Below are 24,796 nucleotides of genomic sequence, written 5' to 3'. Positions count from 1 at the left end.
GATAGCGATCCGTGACGTTGCAGTGTCCTGGATAGCGATATCGTTGTGTTTGACACGCAGCAGCGATCTGGATCCCGCTGTGATATCGCTGGTCGTTGCTGAAAGTTCAGAACTTTATTTGGTCGTCAGATCGTCGTGTATCGTCGTGTTTGACAGCAAAAGCAACGATGCCAGCGATGTTTTACAATGGTAACCAGGGTAAGTATCGGGTTACTAAGTGCAGGGCCGCGCTTAGTAATCCAATATTTACCCTGGTTACCATTGTAAAAGTAAAAAAAACAAACAGTACATACTCACCTTCTGCTGTCTGTCACACGTCCCCCGCCTTCCGCTTCCCGCACTGACTGTGAGTGCTGGCCGTAAAGTAAAAGCAGAGCACAGCGGTGACGTCACCGCTGTGCTGTGCCTTACGGTCGGCACTCACAGTCAGTGCAGGAAGCAGACGCCGGGGGACGTTACGGACACTGGAATGTAAGTATGTACTGTTTGGTTTTTTTTTACATTTACGCTGGTAACCAGGGTAAAAATCGGGTTACTAAGCGCGGCCCTGCGCTTAGTAACCCGATGTTTACCATGGTTACCCGGGGACTTCGGCATAGTTGGTCGCTGGAGAGCTGTCTGTGTGACAGCTCTCCAGCGACCACACAGCGACGCTGCAGCGATCGGCATCGTTGTCGATATCGCTGCAGCGTCGCTTAGTGTGAAGGTACCTTTAGTCAGACCCTTCTAATTAATCATCTGAATCTAAAAAATGGCGTGTATCTCTGTGCACTTCACCACAAATCTTACTTCAGTCAGAGGCTGGAATAAGATTTCTACCATAAGGCGTCACATCCTCGTTGCGCCCCATTTTGCCGCAGTTTTCCTTTTTAACAAAAGTTGGCGTAACTGGCACGAAAGTAACAAAAGTCACAACAGTTTTGCACACCTCCTGATGTGCAAAAATATGAAGTCTTTTTAAAAGCTTTGATGAATCAGGGCCTTCATTTTGCAAAACTATAACAGATGTTATATATTAGCAAATTCAATATTGTCAAGTGTCAACGTGTATTATACTACCGTTCTCATTATACTTAGAGAAATCACAAGACATTCAAGCAAGATACTCTCTACTTTAGCTTACTATTCTAAAAGGTAAAATAATCTTTTGAGAGAAATATACATGAAAGAAAGAAGTGTCATGTTTAGGCAGTGAGTAAAAATCCAAGGACTCTATTCTTAAAGGGAACCTGTCACCACGTTTTTGGAAGATGGGATAAAAATAGCGTTAAATAGGGGCAGAGGTGGGCATTACATTAGTGTGTTTGTTATGCGTTTATTACCCACCTAAGTTGCCGAAATACCTTTGCAAAGTCTCCGTTTTCGCCTGTCAATCAGGCTGGTCTGGTCAAAAGGGCGTCTTGTCTTCCCCCAGATTTTGCGTAGTTTTCCGTTGGTGGCGTAGTGGTGTGCGCATGCCCAAAGTCCTGAATCCTCTGCCAGGGGATTTAAAAGAGCGCGCTGTTCATTTTCATTGGTGATCGGTGGGCGCGGCCATCTTCCTTTGGCCGCGCGTGCGCAGAAGCGGCGCTCTGCTGGCCGCGGCTTCAGGAAAATGGCCGCGGGATGCCGCGCGTGCGCAGATGGATATCGCGGCGGCCATTTTCCTGAAGCCGCGACCAGCAGAGCGCCGCTTCTGCGCACGCGCGGCCAAAGGAAGATGGCCGCGCCCACCGATCACCAATGAAAACGAACAGCGCGCTCTTTTAAATCCCCTGGCAGAGGATTCGGGACCTTGGGCATGCGCACACCACTACGCCACCAACGGAAAACTACGCAAAATCTGGGGGAAGACAATGCCCTTTTGACCAGACCAGCCTGATTGACAGGCGAAAACGGAGACTTTGCAAAGGTATTTCGGCAACTTAGGTGGGTAATAAACGCATAACAAACACACTAATGTAACGCCCACCTCTGCCCCTATTTAACGCTATTTTTATCCCATCTTCCAAAAACGTGGTGACAGGTTCCCTTTAAGCTTCATACCAAGTATAAAGTAAAAAAACTTGTTGCACTCCAAAATGAAAAAAAAAATTCAGAAAAAGAAATAAAACTACAGTTTTTCATAACTTGCTATGTGTATGACACAGTGAAAAAAGTATTGAACACATTAAGAAAGAGAGGTATACAAAGCCATGGAAAAATATGATACCAGGTGAAATCTATTAGTAATTACTTTAAAAAAAATATCAGTGGATTCAACTGATGGCATAAAAAAGGTCTCTTATTACCAAGGTGCCACATAAGAAGCATCTCATGATGGGTAAAACCTGTGAGCTGTCTCAAGACCTTTGCAACCTTATTGTTGTAAAACATACTGTACTGATGGCATTGGTTACAGAAGAATTTCTAAAGCACTGAAGGTTCCAGTGATCATTGTTGAGGCCATAATCTGAAGTGGAGACAATATCTTCATAACACACAAAAACACATGCATACGAGCCTGTGAAACCACTTTAACTTTGTGCTTCTGTTTTATCCAGACAGGTACTTTAACTGAAGATGGCCTTGATTTGTGGGGAGTAGTTCCAGCAAATGATAGCAGGTTGTTATTATATTTTCAACTATATATGATCTACTTATAAATAAGCCTAACATTTAAAAAGGTTGTCCGCTACTTGGACAACCCCCTCTCAATCCCTGTATTTTATTCGATGCCAGCACCATTCCAGTGATGGCAGGCATTGGCTTATCTTGGGATCATGTGACATTGTGTAAATCTAAGAATTAAATAACTGAAGGAAGATGTGAAACTGTAAATCTGAGACAGTAAGGATTAGAATTGCTATGTTTCATAAAGTGCAATATAACAGATATATCTCACCACCATATTAGGTGTTTAACGCCATAAAAATTCTTCGAATGGATTTTGAAATGTCTCAATAAACTTTGGAATTTTTGTTCAGAAGCTGAAATCTTCCCATTTTCTTGGTTGTTAAAATATGCAGGCTATGCTTCCTCTAGGATCTGTTAGGGTACATGTCCACCTTCAGGATGGCTGGTGGTTTGGACGGAGCGGCAAACCCGCTCTGCCCTAAGCTCCGCCACCTTCTGTGATGTGATGATGCCGGATGTGTTCATTTCACACATCCGGAATCATTGTAACCCACACATAGGGCCCTGTGTTTTACCTTGCAGCGGCGCCACAAGGTAAACGGACATACTGCGATCTAAAAAGACACACCGCATGTCCGGAATCGCAGGGCTGCCAGGTGCGTGTTACCACGCATAGTGGAGATGGGATTTGATAAAATCCCCTTCGCTATGCTGTAACATCTGGATGCTGCGTGTTTGACGCTGCGGCTCTGCGCAGCATCAAACATGCAGCGTTTTCTGAACGTGGAAACATACCCTTAGAGTGGCTAGAGCCAATTCTGTTCATGGTAGCCTTTTAGGGCTGACAGCTTCTGACTTACTTTACTCACATGTCTCATCCACTGGTCTTGAGACAGCTGTAAGAAGTGTTGTCAATGGATCAGGCAGTTGAGGAGACAGAAAAGAACAAGTAGTCACAAAAATTGGCAGAAACATTTAGCATTAAATAGGTGATGTGCTAAGTGGATATGCATTTTTTCATTTACCAAATTAACAAACATTGACACGTGTTTACACTTATTTGTTTTTTATTTGTTCCATGCTATAATGCATTGAGTTTTATATTTTGGTGCTTGGATGCATTCGCTGGTCTGTTAGCATGATTTTTAGTTTATAACCTTGACTTTGTGCTTTTACTTGTACCAAATTTGAAACAAAGCAAGATTTAAAAGAATATATAAAATCTTTTCTAAAATCTTTTTAAATCATTTGAAAATCAAGTTCACCAGGTTCAAAAGCGTTTTCTACAAAATTTGATTTGTGGTGATTAAATTTTCTGTGAATTGTAGGGAGTTCAGCTACCGTGAAACATGTTTATAACACTCTGAGGTCTCCTAGGACTGTATCCAACCCCATTCAACCTCTTTACAGTTAATCTGTCAGCAGGATCGTGCTGAATAGCCTACAAACAGTGTCGGGTTGGCGCTGTTAAACTAGTTAAAATGATAAGTTGGTTGATGAAATCTGTCTTTGGTTGTTGTTTAACCTCTCTCTGACATCAGACGTACTATTCCGTCCATGTGACCATTGCCAATCTGACCATGGACGGAATAGTACGTCTGAGCGATCAGCCACCATCATGGGGGCAAAGTGCCAGAATTGCACGAGCAGAAAGAAAGTGGCAGCACTCACTGATCTTCTAAAACAGGTAAGCCTTTATTCCAATAAAATCTTCACGGCTCGGGGGTGTACATACAGCAGAGTGTATAGGTCCAAACGATGGCCGTTTTGCGCCTATCTGGCGCTTCTACGGGTCAGAATTGGCGCATCTAATAGATGTGCCAGAATTGGCGCATCTAATAGATTTGCCTTTTCTGGGCAGCTGTCGGCTGCTATTTTTAGGCTGGTTGTCAAAAATGGGGGGGACCCCACGCCGTTTTTTTAAAATTATTTATTTAAATAATTAAAAAATATGGCATGTGGACCCCTCTATTCTTGATATCCAACCTTGCTGAAGCTGAGGGTTCCAGCCCCCAGCTGAGAGTTTTGTCTAGCTGGTTATCCAAAATAGGAAGCAACCCACGCCGTTTTATTTTTAATTACCATATTTATTTACAGCGCGGGAGTGGCAGATGAATACTCCCATCCACCACTCCTGCTGTCACTGTTATTAGCAGCAGCGGTAGACTGATGGGGGTAATAGTCTCAGCTGCCACCTGTTGCCTCTTTTATTACTTAAATCTAACCCTCATCATTCTCCCCTGCTCACGCCGATTACCTGCAGAGCAGGGAAGAATGAGGAGAGCAGTGTTCACCACCCGGCACCGGGGAACAGCACTTACTGTAATGCTTCCTCTCTGGCGCCGATGCATGTCACATGGATGACATCTATGTGTGTTATGTGTATGCACGTGTGCGGGACGTTTTGTGGCCCGTGCTGACATTAAAAAATGGACATGTCAGCGTGTTTTGCCCACGGATACACTGTCATGACATGGCTAAGTAGCACTGTACAGCCACGTATGGGGTATTGTCACATTCAGTAGAAATTGTGGAACTAATTAACTAATTTTTTTTTCAATTTTTACCCACTTCTTGTGTGATAATGTAAAATCTTTGGCTAAAACAAAATTTTGGTGGTAAAAATATAGCTATTTTGTCATCACTGCCCAATGGTATAAAATTCTGTGACACACCCATGGTGTCAATATGATCACTGCACCCCTAGATGAATTCATTGAGAGGTGTAGTTCATAAAATGAGGTCAGTTATGGGGGTTCTGCTGTTTTGGCACCTCATGGGCTCTCCCAGTGGGTCATGGCACCTGCAAACCATAACAGTAAAATATGGCGCTACTTTCCTTCTGAGCTCTGCCATCTGCACAAACAGTAGTTTACCCCCACATATGGGGAATCAGCATACTCAGGACAAATTTCACAACAACTTTTGAGGTCCAATTTCTCCTGTTACCCTTGGGAAAGTAAAAAAAATTGGGGGTAAAATGATCATTTTTGTGGAAAAACTATGATTTTTTATTTTTACGGCTCTACGTTATAAACTTCTGTGAAGCACTTGGGGGTTCAAAGTGCTCACCACACATCTAGATAAGTTACTTGGGGGTCTAGTTTCCAAAATGGTGTCACTTGTGGGGGGTTTCTACTGTTTAGGCACATCAGGGGCTTTCCAAATGCGTCATGGCGTCTGGTCTCAATTTCAGCCAATTTTGCATTGAAAAGTCAAATGGCGCTCCTTTCCTTCCGAGCTCTGCCATGCGCCCAAACAGGAGTTTACCTGCACATATTGGGTATCAGTGTACTCAATACAAATTGTACAACAACTCTTGTGGTCCAATTTCACCTCTTACCCTTGGTAAAATAAAAAAATTTTTTGTCTGAATTCAATTTTTTGTGAAAAAAATGTAAATGTTCATTTTTTTAAACACTCCAAAAATTGATGTGAAGCACCTGAAGGGTTAATAAACATCTTGAATGTGGTTTTGAGCACCGTGAGGGGTGTAGTTTTTAGAATGTTGTCACTTTTGGTATTTTCTATCATATAGACCCCTCAAAGTGACTTCAAATGTGAGGTGGTCCAGAAAAAATAAAATGGTTGTTGTAAAAATGTGAAATCGCTGTTTAAATTTAACCCTTATAACTTCCTAACAAAAAAAAGATGGTTCCAAAATTGTGCTCATGTAAAGTAGACATGTGAGAAATGTTATTTATTATCTATTTTGTGTGGCATACAGTATTTTTCTGTTATAAGGGAATAAAAAATCAAAGATTGAAAATTGCTAAATTTTCCGCATTTTCCCAAATTTCCATTTTTTTACACAACTAAACACAAGTTATATCAAAGAAATTTTTCCACTAACATGAAGTACAATATGTCACGAAAAAATATTCTCAGAATCGCCAAGATCCGTTGAAGCGTTTCAGAGTTATTACCTCATAAAGGGAAAATGGTCAGTATTGTAAAAATTTGCTTGGTCGTTAACATGCAAACCACCTTCGGGGGTAAAGGGGTTAATCTTTATTTGTAGTTTTCAGTTAAGGAGATTCTTGTGCTGCAGGATGGCCTGTGGGGGGCATCTTTTTGTGGTGCTCTGCTTACATATTCATCTGTATTGGCTTATGACAGGTCATTGATCCTTCAGTGACCTGCACCCTATTTTACATACAGTACATCTTATTGTTTGTAAAAAAAAAATGCATGCATCATGCAGGCGCCTGCGCTATAGCATGATTGGATCTATAGTATCCATATATTAATTTTATCTAATTATATCATTTTGTTGAGAAAAAAATGTCTTCCTCAAAATGGCACCGGCTGTGCCTGTGCAGACAGTAGCATCTATTACGTTCAGAATTAGGCTGCCGTCACACTAGCAGTATTTGGTCAGTATTTTACATCAGTATTTGTAGCCAAAACCAGGAGTGGAACAATTAGAGGAAAAGTATAATAGAAACATATGCACCACTTCTGCATTTATCACCCACTCCTGGTTTTGGCTTACAAATACTGATGTAAAATACTGACCAAATACTGCTAGTGTGACGGCAGCCTTATGCTACTGTTTGCACAGGCGCGTCGGCGCCATTTTGAAGAATATTTTTTTTCCTCTAGCAAAAAAGCGCCTTTGGTGGCATTATGCTGCTGCGCAGGTGCGGCAAGCGCCATTTTGAGGAAGATTTTTTGTCTCTCAACAAATTTATATCTATATATATATATATATATATGTATATATATATAAAGCTGAGTGTATGTGTGTATGTATCAAGCCCCGCCCACTCCACATAGCCCCACCCACTCCACATGCAAAGCCCCATCCACACAGCCCACGTTGTTAGCGCTCACGGGCGGAGACACATTCACCTTGAAAGCCAGACTGCAAAACTCACCAGCTGCGACATCCCAGACACTGCAAGCTACAATCAGGGCCGCCACTTTAAGAGTATCAGTGTGCAGCAGGCACAGGCCACATCTAGATCCGTCGTGTCTAGAATAGAGTTGCTCCTGTGAGGCATGACATCAAGGGAAATGGAGGATCTTCATGGGTTACACCACTGTGCTCATGACAGGAAGTTGCTGTGCATGTGTGAGGAGAAGAGAGGAGTGAGGGGAAAATAGTGGAGTGACAGGTGTGAGGTCAAAATGTCAGGTGTGAGGGAGGAAATAAGAGGAGTGAGGGGGAAAATGAGAGGAGTGAGGGGGAAAATGAGAGGAGTGAGGGGAAAATGAGAGATGTGTGGGGTAAAATGAGAGATGTGAGGGAAAAATGAGAGATGTGAGGGGAAAATGAGAGGCGTGATGGGAAAATGAGAGGCGTGATGAGAAAATGAGAGAAGTGAGGTGCTGCTGCAGTATGAGGCTGTATATAGAGAAGAGTGAGGAGCAGCAAGTGGAGGCTGTGTATAAGGCCACATTCACATGAACAGTATTTGGTCAGTATTTTACCTCAGTATTTATAAGCCAAAACCATGAGTGGGAGAAAAATACAGAAGTAGAAGTTTTAGCTTACAAATACTGAAGTAAAAGTACTGACCAAATAACTTGTGAATGAGGTCTAAATGAGAAAAGTGTGGTGCTGCAGAAGAAGTTGACTTTGTATACGACATACAGTAAGGCCTCTTTCACACTTCCATCTTTCAGCTTCTGTCGAGATACGTCGATTTTGAGAATGCAGGATCCTGCAAAAAAAATTGCAGGATCCTGCATTTTCTCATAGACTTGTATTATCGACGGATTGTGATGGATGGCCATCCGTTTCATCCGTCGTGCACTGGATCCTGCGTAAAAAAAAACGGTCCGTCGGGCAGAGAAAATGTTCAGAGGAAAGTTTTTTCTGCACGTCGGAAAATCAGTCAGCGACGCATCCTGCGCTGCCCGTCACTGTCTACAATGGAAGCCTATGGGCGCAGGATGCGTCGCTGACTGTGAAAAGCAGGAATCCAGCGACGGGTCCCGTCTATTCAAACTGAGCATGCGTGGAAGAATTTCCTGTCAGGGAAATTCTCTCTCGCTCGCTCTCTTTCGCTTTTTACTATTGATGCTGCCCCTATGCAGCATCAATAGTAACAAGATATAATGTTAAAAATAATAAAAAAAATAAAAAATCGCAATATTCTCAACTACCGGCGTCCTGCGCAGCATTACCTATGCTCCCATCAGCTAGCATTCCTAGTAATACATTGTGAAATCTCACGAGAAGTCCACGACTTCTCGCGAGATTTCGCAATGTATTACTAGCAACGCTAGCTGCCGGGAGCACTGGTACGCTGTGCGGGACGCCGGTAGGTGAGAATATTGATATTTTAATTTTTTTTATTATTTTTAACCTGGTTTGTGTTGTGTATGCGGAAAACCGCTGCGGAGACGCATACACAACAGGTGTACAAAGCCTCGATGGGTCCGTCAGAAAGACGGGCCCAGTGCGCCCGTCGCATACGTTTTGACACTATTTTGTTAACGTCCGTCGCTATGTCTCGGCGACGCAGCAGGATGGGAGAGTGCTGACGGAAATGTGAAAGAAGCATAACTAACCACAGTTAGTTATTATGCCGGTTAATTACTATGCGCAGTTAGTTACTATGATCTGATCATGCTACAGCGCAGCGCAGGCACCTGCATGATGCATGTCATTTTTTTTTACAAACAATAAGGTATACTGTATGTAAAATAGGGGGCAGGTCACTGAGGGATCATTGACCCGTCATAATTCATACAGATGAATATGTAAGCAGAACACCACATAATGAGCCCCCACAGGCTGCCCCAAAGCACAAGCACTCATTAACGGAAAACTACAAATAAAGATTAATCAAGATTAAACAACAACCCCAAGACAGATTTCATCATCCAAGGTATCATTTTAATCAGTATAACGGCACCGACCAGACACTGTTTCAAGTTTACTGAGCACAATCCTGCTGTTAATCCCTTTAACACAAACACTGCATTAATCATGTCAAAGAGGCTTAACCATAGAAATAGATGGTAACCTGGTAGTAACAAACAGCCCATTTAATAAGAAGGTACACAAACAGATTTTTCATGATTTTTAAAATAAAAAAAAGAATGTTTCAAAAATTATCTCTCTTAGTAATTTGTGATCAGGCTGATCATTCTATGCAGAGCACTCACTTAAACTGCCAGTGTCGCTGTTAGAAGTAATATAATCTTGTTGTGCCCACTGCTTCCTCCCAGGGGAGGAAAAGGAAGCCAATTGTGACCTACTTTTGGTAGTGCTGCTGCCACTTGTTTAGCTATGATATGTTTTTATATTTTGTACAACACTGTATATAACTTTTTACAATCTTTTCAAACTCAATTATTAAACCCTTACCAAAAAGAACATCTTGAAAAAAGCTAGGCACGTAGGTACATACAAGTACAGAAAGCAAAACATGACAGCATGCTACAGTAAAGGTGTGACAGGGAGGCGGTCCGGTCTAGAAATGGTTTATTGAATACGATGAAATGTCTTTAAGGATTCCTACCCATTGACATTTATGAGGGTTCATCTTTCAAATTTGCTTCTTCGACCAGATTGGTGAGATTGTTCTAGTTCTTTCTATGGAACCTATTATTGTTTAGACATATGTCATAGGATCATCAGTGGTACTGATTTATCTAATTAATTGCGTATGTCTAAAAGGTATTTACTGTATATTGCTAGTGTGACTAGTGGTCTCTTTACCCACAATCAGCCCCTTTATTTGACTGTATGTGCTGAAATTGATGGGTGTCTGATTTTAAATATTGTGTCGTGGTTTTAATGGTTACATTAAAAGTTAAGTTTTAAGTTCCCCATTTTTTGCTTATTTCTATGATAATCTGGGATCTAAGTTGATATTTGACAAATTTTGCTGTTAATGATTCACATGAATCAAGTTACAAATTGTTTGAATTCAGCAGGACATTCAAATTTCATAAAATGTGACTCAAATTTGATTGACTTCAAACTGATTCGATCACCTCTAGTGAAGTGTTAAAAACTGCCCTTGCATTTTCATAGAAGTAAATAATACATTATTTTGTCACGAGTAATTTTTTTACTCGTCTAATCTAGTATGTGCACACAGTTTTTTTTTAAAGAGTCAAAAATTATACGTTTTCAAGTGGAAATCACTTGAGGAAACACTCCTTTGTTGGGGAGATATTGGAGGCATTTTGAAGTGTTTTGTAGAAATTTTGAAGTGTTTTAGTAGAATTGTTTTTCCTGAAGTATTTTTGCAGCTTTCCTATTTTAAATTGCTTAATTTTGAGCAGAACCCAACAGAAACCGCTGCACAGAAGTGACATGCACTTTCTTTTTTCCCACCAGGTGGAAAAAAAGTGGAAAAATAAACATAAAATATTAAATAAATGAACAGTTGAGTTGTTTTGAAAATAGAAAATGATAGGAAGAGGCTTTCAAGTTTTTTTAGACCAAATTTTCAGGCGTTTTTAAGAGTTGAGTCATTTCCAAAAAAAAAAAAAAATCCACCAAAAACTCAGTGTGCACATATTCTTAACTTCCCTACACAATGCTAGTATTATCCACTAATACTTATTTCCTTAATTTTAGATTTCAGGAAGTTCATGTGTTTACAAATGAAAATAATTTATCCTGGTGCCCACTTCTAGCAGCAATGACATGCTGCCACTCATTGATCATTTTGGATGGGAAAATTCAAGGAGATCCTATGGACCTGAAAATGTTTGAGGGCACAAACTGGGTAATGCTGCCATCTAATGGGAGAAAATACAGTTTACAGTGATCTATTATTGCTACCATGAACTCACAAAAAAAAAAAAAACTATGGTCCCAATTCATCATTGTTGTTTCTCTTGTTTCTGTGGTAATTTCCTTTTTTTAGTGTCTTTAGTATTCCTGCCTTATTCTCTAAATGATTTGTGCCACTTTTTAGGTTAGTTTATTTCTTTTTTCTAATTTCACCAACATTGCTTATCCAGATATTTTAACAGGATTAAAGAAATATGATTTATACCAAATATCACACTATTGTTTGCGCAATCCACTCAAATTCTCCATCCATACGTTATACATACAGACAAAAAAAAAAGAACATTTTTGATTGTGCGCCAAATTCACGAACCACATGCACTATTTTGAAGAGTTTTGTGCAAAAAACTTCAGTGGGTACCACAAAACAAGAAAATAAAATTACTTCCAATAAATCGCATGTATTTGTTCAAGTATTTAACACCATAGAGTTAAATATTAATACATTGTTTACATTTAAACAAAATCCCATTTATTTTCTGTTATTCAAAATAACAGAAAATATGTGAGCAATAAGATGAGCTAAGATGACTACAATGAAAAACTGTTACATCTGCAAAACTATTTCTTTTAGACAGACAAAAGTAGATAAAAATATATGGTCTTTACCATACTTTACATATATAATTTTCTGAACTCAGCCGTGGAGAGATATCTCCTATGGACTTCCCCTTTCTATAAACATTTTTAAAGTAAACACACTTTAGAAGCTCCTTGACTAGGGATGAGAGAACCCAAACGATAAAGTTCGGGATTCATACCGGACACCTAGCATCTGGTCCCGAACCCCGAGCATGGAATCCTTACTGAACATCCATGTTACTGTTTGGGATTGACAGCCTAGTAAATTTTGTTGAACAGCTGTACCGGAGCCAATCAACAAACTTTAAGGCTGTGGGCACTTTCGGACCCATCACAGCTATGTCAAGTAATGGCATGGATGTGATTGGCTAGCACACCATATCAACCAGCCTGACAGTGTAAAATAATATAAAAAAATGACATGTGGTCCCTCCTTTTTTTAATAACCAGCTAAGGGAGAGCAGACAGCTGTTGACTGGTCTTATCATGCTGGGAAGGGGCCAGTATCCATGGACCTTCCCAGCTTATTAAAATCAGCCCCCAGATGTCTGCTTCGCCTAACCTGGTTATTAAAAATGAGGGGACCCAAAAAAAATGAAGTGAGGTCCCCCCTTATTTTAATAACCAGCTAAGGCAAAGCAGAAAGGTGTGTGCTGATATTAATAGGCTGGGAAGGGCCATGGATATTGGCCCTTTAACAGCATAATAAGACCAGCTCACAGCTGTCTGTTTTCCATTGACTGGTTGTTAAAATATGGGGGACCCCATGTCATTTTTGTCATTTTTTTATTCATTAGCAAATGCAGTAAAATACGTGCACAAGGCACTACTCCCCCCTCCACTTGGACCTCTGCCTCCTGATTCAAGATTAATATTTTTTATCTTTTCAATGTATGCTAATTTAAGTAATTTCCCTATGCACATTTGTTTGCAAGCCAATTGTCCTGCTCTTCCCCCATTTTTCTCCCTTTATTTAACCCCCCCAGCCCTTGCTATGACCATTTTACAGCCATTTTACAGCATCAAAGTACGGGTACCCATTGACTTATTTGAGGTTTGATTCCAGGGTCAGGTTCTGGTGAAGTTCTAGTAGGCGAACCAAGATTTGGACTAAAGTTTGGCTGAACCCGAAGAACCCAAACTTCAATGGGTCTGCTCATCCCTATCCTTGATCAAAATTAAGTTAATTTAGGGACCAGAATGTTCAGTTATTTCTAAATATATGAAGCATATGTATGAATTTCTTCAATCCCTATACAGATGAATGAGACAAGGAAATTTCTTAGAAGCAGAAATTTGGCATCCCATACATAACATAGAAATTCCAAATTGTCTATGCACATTACATCACCAATGTCGTACATTTCTCTTTTTACAAACATTTCCATTGAATAAATATCTAACATTTTGTTAAATTCTTTTATAGGACATTGACCAGTCCTATCAAATAGATGGTAATGAAAATATGCCAAGAAAACACCATCTCATTGTAAAGCCGGGAATGCAGTCTGATACAGTAAGTACAATTAGCTAATAATACCAATTAAATTAATCATTATGTTTGATTGTCTTTGTCTATAGTTTTCTATGCATCTATTGTATAAACATTTTAATATTCAGATATTATAAGTCATGGCTAGAGATTATACTAAGATATTTCAAATGGCTACACTAAGGGTACCGTCACACAGTGCCATTTTCATCGCTACGACGGCACGATTCGTGACGTTCTAGCGATAAATCGTTACGATCTCGCTGTGTCTGACACGCTACTGCGATCCGGAACCCCGCTGAGAATCGTACGTCGTAGCAGATCGTTTGAAACTTTCTTTCGTCGTCTAGTGTCCAGCTGTGGCGGCATGATTGCATCGTATGACACAGGTTGTATACGATGTGCGCACAGTAACCAACGGCTTCTACATCGCAAATACGTCATGAAATTATCGCTCCAGCACCGTGTATTGCAACGTGTGACCGCAGTCTACGACGCTGGAGCGATAATCATACGATGCTGCAACGTCACGAATCGTGCCGTCGTAGCGATGAAAATGGCACTGTGTGACGGTACCCTAAAGAGAATGCAGAGGTTGCCTGTAACCTGTGGTGTATTGTCAGAGGGTTCTTACAGGCTCTTCTGACAAATAAGAAAACGCCAAATGGCAAGTGATGCATGTGGGTGGTATGATGGTATGGGTAGTGTTACAAATACTGCATTGTTGTGACCTCAAGGTTAAGGTAGTTAGCCAATTATTTTTTCGTTTTTTGAAAAGGAAAGCTGTGCAGTCAGAGAGGAACGGTGTGCTAACAGGCAGGTGGTACTTCACAAGGAAGGAAAACATGTAATACAATTGATCAAATGCCACAAAATCTCAAGATATCTTTGTCTACATCCTGGGTCTGTCGTTTATTGGTCACTCTGGATAGTGCATCTGAGTGCGTATTTTCAGCCTTCGCCCGATAGGCTATCATATACTTGTACTTGGATATCCTTGCGACCCACCACTTTTCCAATGCTCCTAATTTCACATTTTTTAGGTGGGCAAGCCGGTTGTTATCAGTGCGCACATGAATATCTGACTTCGACAGATACTCCGCATACTCCTCAGTCATGACCCACAATGGCTCTGACAATTCTATTTTGAATGAATTGTAGTTTTTGGGATTCTTCTCCGTGTCCTGCAGGGATTGACCCGTTCCTGCTCCACCAAGACCTGGCACAGCTCCCAGACTTTAGAAACCCCCATCCATGTATAACACAAATGGTTGAGAGAAATCTCCATAGACCAACATAGGACCATCAATGCAAGCATTAATGCCAGGGAGGCCTCTTCTTGCCGCGGCCCCCACTTGATCGGCCGACCCTTGGGATCCACTGCCGTTGCCCCAGCAGTTTATACTGTGATGCCCCCATCTTCACAAAATCCTTGATGAATCTTCTATAATACCCTGACAGACCCAGGAATACTCTTAATTCTCTCAGCATCATGGGCATAAGCCACTACTGCATGGCAGCCACTTTTAGCGTTTGTTGGGCAGACACCTTCACTGGACACTATATGCCCCAGGTACTCAATTTGCTTCTGGAACAAGTGACACTTTTGATGATTTATTTTCAGTCCATATTTCTGAAGCCACTCTAGCACCTTCTTGAGTCTAGCAAGATGCTCTCCAAATATCATGAAGTATATGAGAATGTCTTCCAAGATACCTCTCCATCAATTGCTGATACGTCCCCAAGGCATTAGTTATCCTGAAAAGCATGCAATTTAACTCAAATAGTTCCATAAGGAGGATGAAAGCTGTCTTCGGCTTGTCCTGCTCTGCCATGGGGACGTGCCAGTAGCCACTGGCCAAATCGAGGGAGGGGAAGTATCTAGCTCTTCCTAATGCTGACACAGATATTTTTATACTCGGCAAAGGGTATGAATCTCACACCATGCAGGCATTCAACTGCCCATAGTCCACACAGAATCTCAGAGTTATGTTCTTCTTCTGACCCAACATTATGGACGCAGCCCAAGAGCTCTGACTTTCCCGTATCACCCAGTTCTATAACATATGGGCCAACAGATCCTTCACTTCCAGATACATTTGAGGCTGACTTTGATGATACCTTTTCGCTATAGGGGCCTTACTGTAGGGATCTCATGCTGGATGGCTTCTGTTCATCTAGGGGGCTAGTCTCCTATATTCACCTTCCGTTACTTCTTGCAGAGCCTCTAAGACAGATGTTATAGGGTGCATAAATCACATACTAATGAACATAGTAATTCAACCCAGTCCCACATGATTAAATTGTGACCCGAAAACTTAGATATATTGCTAGCAAAGCTGCAAGGGGGAGACTGTCCTTTGTTGACTCAGTTACCGACTGCCATTTCTTCACTTGAGTGTTGATTTCTGCCATCTATGGCAAGTGTTAACAGGTACGCAGTTGCAACAGCGCAGATAATTAGGAGACAGTGCAACTAAATTAATTAACAATTATTCATTTGATTAACACGAATTAAATATATATTTAGTGCTATGGCAAAATATCAATGGTAAAAGTCAACAGTGGCAATACAGTAAATTATGGCACAATTAGAACACAGTAATATGGCTAAAAAGGATATTTACAAGTTTATTTTCATGCTGCTGTTCATTAAGCAACTAATGTCATCAATAACGTCTCGGACATAATACTTTGGCATAGGGTGCTTCACCGTCACTAAAGGGCCGATCACCGTTATCACTCCTTAAGCAATATGAAGAGCTGTAAAGTCCTGTATCAATGAGTCACCCGACACGCTGGCCACCTCTGTTTCCTGAAACACGCCTCGAACCCTCCTCTGTACCATACGACAGCATGGGGGTTGAAGCCCACATGAATGTCCCTCTTCTGTAGCCCGGTCGCTTCTCCAAGTTCTTGCCCTGCTCACACTACTCGAATCTCCCAACAATCTGTGCAACATGTATTAAAGGGAACCTGTCACCCCCAAAATCGATGGTGAGGTAAGTTCACCGTCATCAGGGGCTTATCTACAGCATTCTGTAATGCTGTAGATAAGCCCTCAATGTTACCTAAAAGAGGATAAAAAGATGTTAGAATATACTCACCCAGGGGCGGTCCCGCTGCGGTCCAGGTCCGATGGGCATCTCAGGTCCGGTCGGCACCTCCTATCTTCATTCCATGAAGTCTTCTTCTGGTCTTCACGCCGCGGCTGCAGCGCAGGTGTACTTTGTCTGCCATGTTGAGGGCAGAGCAAAGTACTGCAGTGCGCAGGTGCCGGGTCAGGTCAGAGAGGCCTGGCGCCTGCGCACTGCAGTACTTTGCTCTGCCCTCAACAGGGCAGACAAAATACGCCTGCGCTGCAGGCGCGGTGTCAAGACTAGGAGAGGACGTCATGGAATTAAGATGGGAGGCAGGCTCCGGACTGGACCTGAGAGACACATCGGACCCGGACCGTAGCGGGACCGCCCCTGGGTGAGTATAATCTAACATCTTTTTCTCCTCTGTTAGGTAACATTGGGGGCTTATCTACAGCATTGTAGAATGCTGTAGATAAGCCCCTGATGACGGCGAGCTTACCTCACCATCGATTTTGGGGGTGACAGGTTCCCTTTAATGGTATTTACTTCATTCATCTGCTCTGTTTAATCCATCTGGAGCCTGCATCACATTCCCATGTTTGTAAATTTGTTCAATGTTACATATATTTCATTTGTCTGTTGAGACTGTAAGGTCATCTCACTTACTTTTACAGTTTATGATCCATATTGAGATGCAGGATTGTTTGCTTCTTTGTGCATTTTATTTTCTCCTGCTGTCTTAAGATAGTTGACTGCTAAAAAGTTAAATTAGTGTTAGCTTTAACACATACTTCCCTATATATCTGGCCATAGCAAAGGGGATGCACTTGTGCAGGGGACACTTGTGCAGATTTTGTCAAAGTGCCATTTTTAAAAGTGCCAGGGCAATTAAACATGGCAGTTTAAAAGTGACAGGGCAGTTAAACATGGGAGTTGGACAGGGCAGGAGACAGGTAAGACATGCAAGACACTCAAAGAAACCTCTTTCTACATCATCTGAGTTGCAAAAAGTATTCACCATATGTAATTGTGCCATTTATGGTCTGGCTGCTGCAGTCACTCACTCCTTTCTCAAACTCTGTGCACTCCATCCATATCAACCCCTCTCTCCTCTCTTCTCCTATGTACAGCTTTGATGCTCTCTTTTAAACCGCACAGTTCCATTCACTCCGACCATGTAACACAAGAGTTGCTCTCACAAATCACTCAATTAACTGCTCACCCTCTCTATTCTCCTAGTGGTAGGAGACATCTTTCCTAATCCTGGCCCTTCTTGTAGTAAAAAGACTAAAAGACTAATTGCTCCCTTGCTACACTCAGAAACCCAGTGAATCTCATTAATATTCCTTGTATGCCTCGATGCTTCTGTATCTTTTATTTGTGCCCTCTGGAGCACACGGGTTAGCATGTAACAGACTCTCTTGCATCCATGACTTTTTCCTTTCAAATTCCCTTAACCTTTTGACTATTACTGAAATCTGGATCCAGCAGTCAGACACCAACGCCATTGCTGCTCTTTCATATGGTGGCCTACATTTTTCTCATATCCTGAGTAGAGACGAGCGGTGTTCGAGTCGAACTGTTCGCCAATTTCAAATTCGAGCTGTTTTGGGCGGTGTTCGAGTCTTTCGATGAACTCAAACAATTTGCTTAAAATTCAGCTGTTCGAGTTTCTGTTCGATAACTGTTCATTCACCAAAAGCCTAACTTTCACATTAAAACTGTTTATCAATGTCAATTGAATGTTTCAGTGTATAGTGTGCGGGGGGGATAGATCTGTGCTGAAATAATGCAGATGTCCATTTTTTTTCTTTCCCGCATTTACAGTTGCCCCATTTTCTCTCAGCCTATCAGCAGTGCACACACACACACAGCAAAGTGCATGTGATGCACACAAGCAAGGGCATGTGTCACTGGCTGTATATGTCACATGTCCTTGCCCTAAAGGAACCAGCCATTTTCCCCGTTGCCACCATTTCCTCACTGCTGCAGCTTAGTGTTAGACGGCACTGCTGCTGCTGTGGGCGCTATACAATCACACTTGCTTCCTCGCAGCTCCCAAGTCTCTAGCCACCCATCTGAGTATGTGGTAACACAGATGGTTCAGTCTGCAGAGCTGTTTACTCATACTATAGCCTGGGAGTCAGAGGTCTGCTCCAGAGCTTCTGTGAATCCAGACGAGGAAATGATCTGCACTGATGCTCAGAATCTTTGTGAGTTGGATCCAGGCCCAAATGAAGAAGGTTCTGAGCATAATGTAAACCCTCATTCCCAAACTGTAACTCCTGTTGGTGGAGACAATGAGGAAGATGATGATGAGACTGAGATACTTGATTGGAACGAAAACTTGACTTTTCGGTCAGGGCAGGAAGAGGTTGGCACTGAGGACGTTGGGTGTGAGAACACACAGGGTGATGATGACGAGGTTGGAGACCCCACTTACTGTCAACCCACAGTCCGTCAGTCCATGAGATCAGCAGAGGAGGTGGTGGAGGAGGATGCTAGTGATGACGAGGTTAGGTTGCGCATTCCTGGACAGAGACGAAGTACTGGAAGCACATCAACAACTGCATCCTCAACCACAACTATGCCTCTGAGCATAAGTCGTGGTGGCTCTTCAGGTCGCATGGGCTCTAAGCCTTGCATAGCCTGGGAATTTTTTGAGATCGCAAGCGATGACCCAATTCATGTTGTCTGTAAGATTTGTGATCAAAATCTCAGTAGAGGCCAAAAAATTTATAGTTTGAGTACTTCATGCAGGAACCGTAACATGGATATGAGGCATAAGTTGCAGTGGGAAGCTCACTGTGCTACAATGCGGCCTAGTGGGCCAGGCCAACCACCATCTGCCCCATCAAGTGCATCCGCGCCCTCTTCATCCTCTGTGACTGTGGGGACAGCAGTCGCACATGGTTTCCACCTCTTTACCCACAACAGCCAGTGTGATTGGCAGGTCGTCAGTATATTTGCAAGTGGAAACACCCGCTGGTGTTGAGCACTCTCTGACATAGAGACCACCACATTTTGATCAAAGCAACATAATATCTCCGTCTGCACCTTCCTCACAGACCAGCAGTTTGCCAGGGACACCCTACTCAACCCCATCTAAGCAAGGCAGCCAGCCCTCGGTCCCTCAGATGTGGACAAGTAAAAGACCATTTCCTCCTAGCCATGACAAAGCTAAGAGGTTGAATTTCACCATCTGCAAGCTGTTGGCTACAAAAATGCTGGTTTTCCACCTGGTGGTGGATTTTAGAGACCTTATGTCCGTCGCAGTGCCCCAGTACCAGATGCCCAGTCGCCGCTACTTCTCAAAGAAAGCTGTGCCTGCGCTACACCAGCATGTCGCACACAACATCACCGCTTCCTTGAGAAACTCTGTGTGTGACAGAGTGCATTTCACCACAGACACTTGGACGAGTAGACAGGGGTGTTACATGTCGGTGACTGGGCACTGGGTAACTATGGTGACAGCAGGAGAAGGGGCTGCTGTCCAAGTCTTGCCATCCCCATGAGTTGTGCATTGATCCTCTGTATCTATAAGTTCCTTGACTGCTTCTGCCTCCTCAACCTTCTCTCGGTCCTCAACTTGCACCCAAAGCCTGTCTGGTAATGCCACCCGCATTCTAACTGCGCAGAAGGAATCCTGCACACTTCCTTACTATGCTGTCACCAGGGCTCAACGGCATCAGGCGGTGTTTACCTTGAAAAGTCCGGGAAATGTGAGTCACACAGTTGAGGAGTTGTGGTCAGCTCTGGAGACCGAGTTCCATCAATGGTTGTCTCCACTGAACCTGCAGCCAGGGAAGGCCGTGTGTGACAATGCTGCAAATCTGGGTGTGGCCCTTCGCCGGGGTAATGTCATACATGTGCCTTGTATGACTCACGTTTTGAACCTGGTTGTCCAGCAATTTTTATTCCACTATCCTGGACTAGATGGGCTTCTGCAGAGGGCACGGTCGCTGTGTGCTCATTTCTGCCGTACGCATCCCGCAGCTCAACGACTTACATCTCTACAGAAGTCTTTGGGCCTGCCAGTTCACAGGCTGAAATGAAATGTGCCCACATGGTGAAATTCAACTCTACACATGTTGCAGGGTCTGTGGCAGCACCGACGAGCCCTGGTGCAATACGTTATGACGTATAGCCTGGACCAATGAGATCCAGGGGTGGGGCCAATCATGCTGCAGGATTGGTCTCAGATCAGTGACCTATGCACCCTTCTGCACAGTTTTGAAATAGCGACAAAAATGTTTAGTGCTGACGATGCCATTATCAGCATGACTATCTGGTCATTTACATGCTGGAGCACACCTTAAACAGAATTCAGAGTAAGGTGGTGGGACAAGTGGTGGAGAAGGAGGAACAGGAGGAGTCGTATGGGGAAGGTATAATATCTCCAAGGTCCAGACGGTTGGCAGCACCAAGGCAGCTGGCATTGGAGGGTGAGGGAGAGGGATTACCAAGGGCACATGGTAGCAGTCAAACTGTTGAGGAAGGTGCAGGAGCCGAGGGAGAAGTGGAGGATGAACTGGCGCTGGGCATGGAAGACTCATCAGATGAGGGAGACCTTGAATTTCTGTTGTGCAAGGTTGGGGGGAGAGGGCAGAGGAATGAAGCATGATTCTCACCTCGACACCACCAAGACAACAAGGACTTGGTCCTCCTGGATGCGCAAGACACATGAGTGCCTGCAACATGACCCTCGGATTGTCAGAATCCAAAGTAATGCCGACTACTGGGTTGCCACACTCTTAGATCCCCGGTACAAAAGTAAATTTGGTGAAATAATTCCTGCCATAGAAAGGGATTCACGCATGCAGGAGTATCAGCAGAGACTGTTACAGAATCTTACATCTGCTTTTCCACAAAACACCAGTGGTGCATGTAGTGAATCTGTGAGTTCTAACTTGCCAACCGTGGGACTGTCAAATCATCACTCAAACCGCAACAGTAACATCGTATCTGGTGGTAACAGCAATTTTTTCCAATCGTTTCAAGAATTTTTTAGACCATCCTTTGCAAGGCCACAGGAGACAAGAAGTCTGATGCATAGCCAATGCCTAGAAAGGATGGTACAGGAGTATCTCCAAGTTAACATCGATGCCATGACTGTGGAACTGGACCCTTGCTAATTTTGGGCTTCCAATCTGGAAAAATGGCCTGAGCTCGCCACTCATGCCATGGAGATCTTGTCGTGCCCCACAGACAGCGTTCTCTCTGAACGAGTGTTCAGCGCTGCTGGTGGTGTGCTGACAGATAAGCGCACGCGGCTGTCCAGTGACAATGTAGACAGACTAACGTTCAGCAAGATGAACAAATCCTGGATCCGCAAAGACTTTTCTACCCGTGTCATCCTGGGGAGACTAAAAGCTTGATGATTTTTGAAAATCACCTCAACCAACCATTTTAAGAAACTCTGGCGAAATTGATGCCACTTAAGTGGTGTCTGTGGCCCAATTTTTGGAAAAAATGGAGACTCTTTTATTTAGTCCCCTTGCTGAGTTTTACATGACGTTCATTTCCCGGTGGGTGGGTTCGCCCCCCCTTTTAACCTTTAGAAACTACATACACTATGGCTTAAGGTAACACAGATGGTTGAGTCTGCTGAGCAGTTTACTCATACTATGGCCTGGGATTCAGAGGTCTGCTCCAAAGCTTCAGTGTCTGCTAGTCAGCAGAGTAGCCGACCCACGAAGCAAGCTACACCGCCTGTTTATCTAATTACTAATTTTTAACTGCATCTAGCCCAGGAAATCCTTTTGGACCTAGTAGCAGTTTCTGCTACTCAGCAGAGTAGCCCACCCACGAAGCAAGCTACACCGCCTGTTTATCTAAGTACTAATTTTTAACTGCATCTAGCACAGGCATTACTTTGGGCATAGTAGCAGTTTCTGCTACTCAGCAGAGTAGCCCACCCATGAAGCAAGCTACACTTCCTGTTTATCTAATTACTAATTTTTAACTGCATCTAGCCCCGGCAATACTTTGGGCCTAGTAGCAGTGTCTGCTACTCAGTAGAGTACCCCACCCATGAAGCAAGCTACACCGCCTTCTTCCTTTCTCAATCTAACCCCTCGACTTTGGGGTGTCCACTCTCCCTCCAGCTCTCTCCTTCTCACAAGTGGACTCCCGCGTGTATTCACACTGTGGCGAATCTTTTGGGCCCAGGCATAAGAAGTCATCGAGGTAAACGTCCATGACGACCCATTCGAAGAAGCAACTAAACGCTTCAAATAGTGAGCAGGATATGGAGCACCCCATGGGCAAACAGCAATCTATGTAGTATGCTCCTTCACAGAAGCAGCCTAAGAGAAGGACACTATTCGGAGGCACAGGTAGTAACCGGAATGCCCCCTCAATGTCTGTTTTGGGTGTCCCTTCCCAACTTCTTGACCCACCTGATTGCCTTGTCAAAGGAGGAACAGTATATAGTACTGTACTTGGTTCTGCGTCGATGTTGTCATTTACGGACCTGCCCCTTGGATATGACAAATGGTGGATTAGTCTGACTGTATTGGGTTCCTTTTTTGGCACGACTCCCAACGGGGATACCACTACGTCTTCTAAGGAAAGTGTTCTGAATGGACCCGCCATTCTACCTAAAGATATTTATTTTTTACATTTTTTTGTCACGACTTCTGGGTGTTGGTAAGCTGATTTTAGATTTTTACTCCAGCCTTTCTTGATTTTAGAAGGGCATGACATGCCTATATCTGTGTCTCCTCCTCCTTTTACTCCTCAACCTCTTTTATTTTAGCATGACTATATGTACTTGTGACTTTTCCATGTGTTTGTTGTGTCTTCTGAGCAGTTTGACAGCTTTTGGACACCTTTTAAGCTGTTTTCTATGTGTTTGTATGTGTTTGTATTTGCCTGCCATTGGTTTCAATGGGGTTTGATGGTGTTTGTTGAACGTTCGACGAACATTCGTCGAACATGCCCCAATTCAAAGAAAACCGAACTCGAACACTAGGGTGGTGGCTCAACACTAATCCTGAGACAAGACAACAGATCAGGTGGAGGTGTTGATCTGCTCCTCTTAACAAAATGTACTTTTCAGGTCATCTCCCAGTACCCTGCCTTATCTTCCCTCCTTTTCACGTCCTCACTGTCAGACTCTATCAGCCCTTCTCCCTGCGAGTGGTGTCTGTGTTTCTCCCTCAAATCTCCTCCAGTCAGTTCCTGGATCATTTTGCCACCTGGCTTCCCCATTTTTTATCCTATGACATCCTCTCTCTCATCATCGGGGACTTTACCATCCCCATTGGTGATCCCATCTCCCCATCTGCCTCCAACATTTTATCACTAACTTCCTCCTGCGGCTTTTCACAGCTTACTAATTCTCCTACGCATGAAGATGAAAATACGCTGGACCTGGTCTTCTCCTGGCTCTGCTCAGCCTATGACCTTACTAAAGTCCCCTCTTCCATTCTCTAATCACAACCTTCTTCCATTCTCTGTCAACTGTCACGCCGCTTAGGACACAGCCACTTTCCACATGTGCCATTAACATGCAGACACTTTGCAGTCATCATTGGCCCCAATCTTCTCCCTCTCATGTCCTGACTCTGCATTGAAACATTATAATGAAGCACTACAATGTGCCATGGATGAAGCTGCACTGCCTACACATAGAACAACTCGGCACAGACGGCGACAACCCTGGCACACACTGCAAACACGTTTTTTCAGTGGTGCTCAAGGCGCACCAAACATCTGTGGAGAAAATCCAATCTGGAAGAAGATTTCATCCACATTAATTTCATGCTTAAAACATATAAATCCACCCATCACTTCTCCAAATAAGCCTACTTCAACACCCTCATAATCTCACTATTCAATAATCCTAAATTACTCTGAAACTTTTCACTCTCTCCTCAATCCAAAAGTGCAGGCCCCCACCACCAACCTCAGCACTGATGATCTGGCCAATTATTTGAAAGACAAAATTAACCTTTTCCGACAGGAAATTTTCTCTTGATTCGCTAACATTATGCGTTCTTCTCCCCTTGCGCTGAATACAGCTCACTTTCTGCCTTTGAACTAGTCACTGAAGAAGAAGTAAACAGGCTCCTTGAATCTTCTCACCCTACTACCTGCAGCATTGACCTTATTCTCTCACATCTCCTCCAGTCCTTTTTCCCGGCTGTTACCACTCACCTAAATAAAATATTTAATCTTTCTCATCTGGTGGTTTTCCTTCCTCATTTAAACATACCAGCATGCATCTATTACGTATAAATACATAACTAGACCAGAACTGTGCTCCAATCTTTC

General features: G+C 43.0%; 1 protein-coding gene across 1 annotated transcript in view; it reads left to right on the top strand.

The window, feature by feature from the left end:
* LOC143808073 (putative cation-transporting ATPase 13A4) overlaps positions 1-24,796 on the top strand; it is a 370,353-nt gene that overhangs the window by 239,130 nt on the left and 106,427 nt on the right. Inside the window, exons 13-15 of the mRNA XM_077290330.1 lie at positions 2,523-2,584; positions 11,144-11,294; positions 13,371-13,460. Of these exons, the coding sequence (XP_077146445.1) occupies positions 2,523-2,584; positions 11,144-11,294; positions 13,371-13,460 (303 nt within the window). The remainder of the gene's footprint in view (positions 1-2,522; positions 2,585-11,143; positions 11,295-13,370; positions 13,461-24,796) is intronic.

The sequence above is a fragment of the Ranitomeya variabilis genome, chromosome 2 (genome assembly GCF_051348905.1).
Source record: "Ranitomeya variabilis isolate aRanVar5 chromosome 2, aRanVar5.hap1, whole genome shotgun sequence".
NCBI lineage: Eukaryota > Metazoa > Chordata > Amphibia > Anura > Dendrobatidae > Ranitomeya > Ranitomeya variabilis.
This window is presented reverse-complemented; position numbering and strand designations above follow the sequence as displayed.